General features: G+C 54.6%; 1 protein-coding gene across 1 annotated transcript in view; it reads right to left on the bottom strand.

Moving 5' to 3' along the window:
* Positions 1-1,246: 1,246 nt before the first annotated feature.
* NKX3-1 (NK3 homeobox 1) overlaps positions 1,247-1,772 on the bottom strand; it is a 3,695-nt gene continuing 3,169 nt past the window's right edge. The window contains exons 2-3 of the mRNA XM_017827275.1: positions 1,718-1,748; positions 1,247-1,671 (exon numbers count right to left, since the gene is read on the bottom strand). Coding sequence (XP_017682764.1) covers positions 1,271-1,671; positions 1,718-1,748 — 432 coding nt within the window. The 3' untranslated portion in view covers positions 1,247-1,270. The remainder of the gene's footprint in view (positions 1,672-1,717; positions 1,749-1,772) is intronic.

Here is a 1,772-nt window from a genome sequence, read left to right as displayed (position 1 = left end):
ATTCAGCAAAAAATGACTTGCAGGAGTTTGTTCACCAAAAAATGACTTGTAGGGGTTTATTCAGCAAAAAATGACTTGCAGGAGTTTGTTCACCAAAAAATGACTTGTAGGGGTTTATTCAGCAAAAAATGACTTGCAGGAGTTTGTTCACCAAAAAATGACTTGCAGGAGTTTGTTCAGCAAAAAATGACTTGTAGGATCATTATCTTGCATCTTGATCCCACAGAACCCTGGAATGCTTTGGGTTGGAAGGGGCCTTAAACCCCCCAGGATTCCAACCCATGGAACCAGGGAATTCTGTGCTGGGAGAGCTGAACTCCTGCAGCTGCTGCTGCTGCTTTAAACAGGGAATGTTCCAGCAGGGCCAACACCCGGATATGCAAAACTCATCTGTCAGTGCCCCATTGTCCCTGTCCCTTCTCACGGCTCCTCAGGCACCAACAGCCTTGGCACCGTGGGCACAGGGGCGGGTTTGGGTGGGGACAACCCGCCCCAGCCCCGGCCCAACCTCGTGCCCCCCAAAAAATCCGGCTGCCCCAGCAGCACCAGGCCCTTTGTGTGGCACAAAGAAGCCGAATTCTGCCCCAAAAACACGTGTATTGCCCCCGGGCGGGGGCTGTGGAGCTCAAAGGTCGGTAGTATTAGTGGTATTAACGGCAGAAATGAGATTTTTGGCCTTTTTACTAATTTTTAAGCCTAGTTTTCAGCTCGTCCAGCCCGTGCCATGCCAGCTCAGTGCCAGCAGTTTGCTTTTTGCCCCGAGCAAGGGGCAGAGGGAGGTGGTTTGCAAAGGGGCAGAGATCCCTCTCTGGGGACAGTTGGTGTCTCTGGGGCTGGACCAGCCCCTTTCTGCCCCTGAAAGCTGCAGATTAGGGAATCCTGGAATGGTTTGGCTTGGAAAGGGGCCTTAAACCATCCCATTCCACCCCCTGCCAGGGGCAGGGACACCTCCCACTAGCCCGGGTTGCTCTGAGCTGGCCTTGGACACTTCCAGGGATGGGGCGGCCACAGCTGCAATAAAATAAGATGAATTTAATGCTCAAACACTTAAAGTCTTGGGCTTTTTTTTTTTTGGCTTCTTTTTTTGGCGGTTATTTTACTGTCAGCGACGAGAGGTTTGTGTAGAAGACACCGATAGTTACTGCGAATCCCTCCCCTAATTAGCACTAGAAAGGGGCGACGCCGCGCCCGGGACTTAAAGCAAAAAAACGCGACGTTTTCTGCTTAAAAAAAAAAAAAGGGGGGAAAAAGAAAGAAAAAAAAGGTTTCGCTACCAGGAGGGGCTCCAGCCGTGCAGGTAGTAGAGGCAGGGCAGGTAGGGCCAGGTGGCCCTGAGGGCGAGCAGCGATGCCCCCGGCAGCTCCGGGTGCCCCTTGTGCCCGCCCAGGGCAGTGTCCGAGCGCGCCAGCTCCGCCGTCACCTGTTTCCTCTTGGTCTTGTACCTGCGGTTCTGGAACCAGATCTTCACCTGCGTCTCGGTGAGCTGCAGGTTCCGGGCCAGGTGGGCTCTCTCGGGGGCCGACAGGTATTTCTGGTGGCTGAATTTCCTCTCCAGCTCGATGACCTGGCTGTGAGAGAAGGCGGCCCGGGAGCGCTTGGGGGGCTTGGGGGGGCGAGGGGAGGCGGGCAGGGGGGGGTCACACCCCGCCAGGTAACTCTGCACCGGGGCGTCTGTGGAGAGAAGAGAGAGTTACCCCCCAAAATCCCGCAGAGTTACCCCCAAAATCCCAGAGAGTTACCCCCAAAATCTCAGAGAGTTACCCCCAAAATCT

The sequence above is a fragment of the Lepidothrix coronata genome, unplaced genomic scaffold (genome assembly GCF_001604755.1).
Source record: "Lepidothrix coronata isolate B3197 unplaced genomic scaffold, Lepidothrix_coronata-1.0 Scaffold137, whole genome shotgun sequence".
Classification (NCBI taxonomy): Eukaryota; Metazoa; Chordata; class Aves; order Passeriformes; family Pipridae; genus Lepidothrix; species Lepidothrix coronata.
The sequence above is the reverse complement of the archived record's forward strand: the minus strand, read 5'-3'. Positions and strand labels throughout refer to the sequence as shown.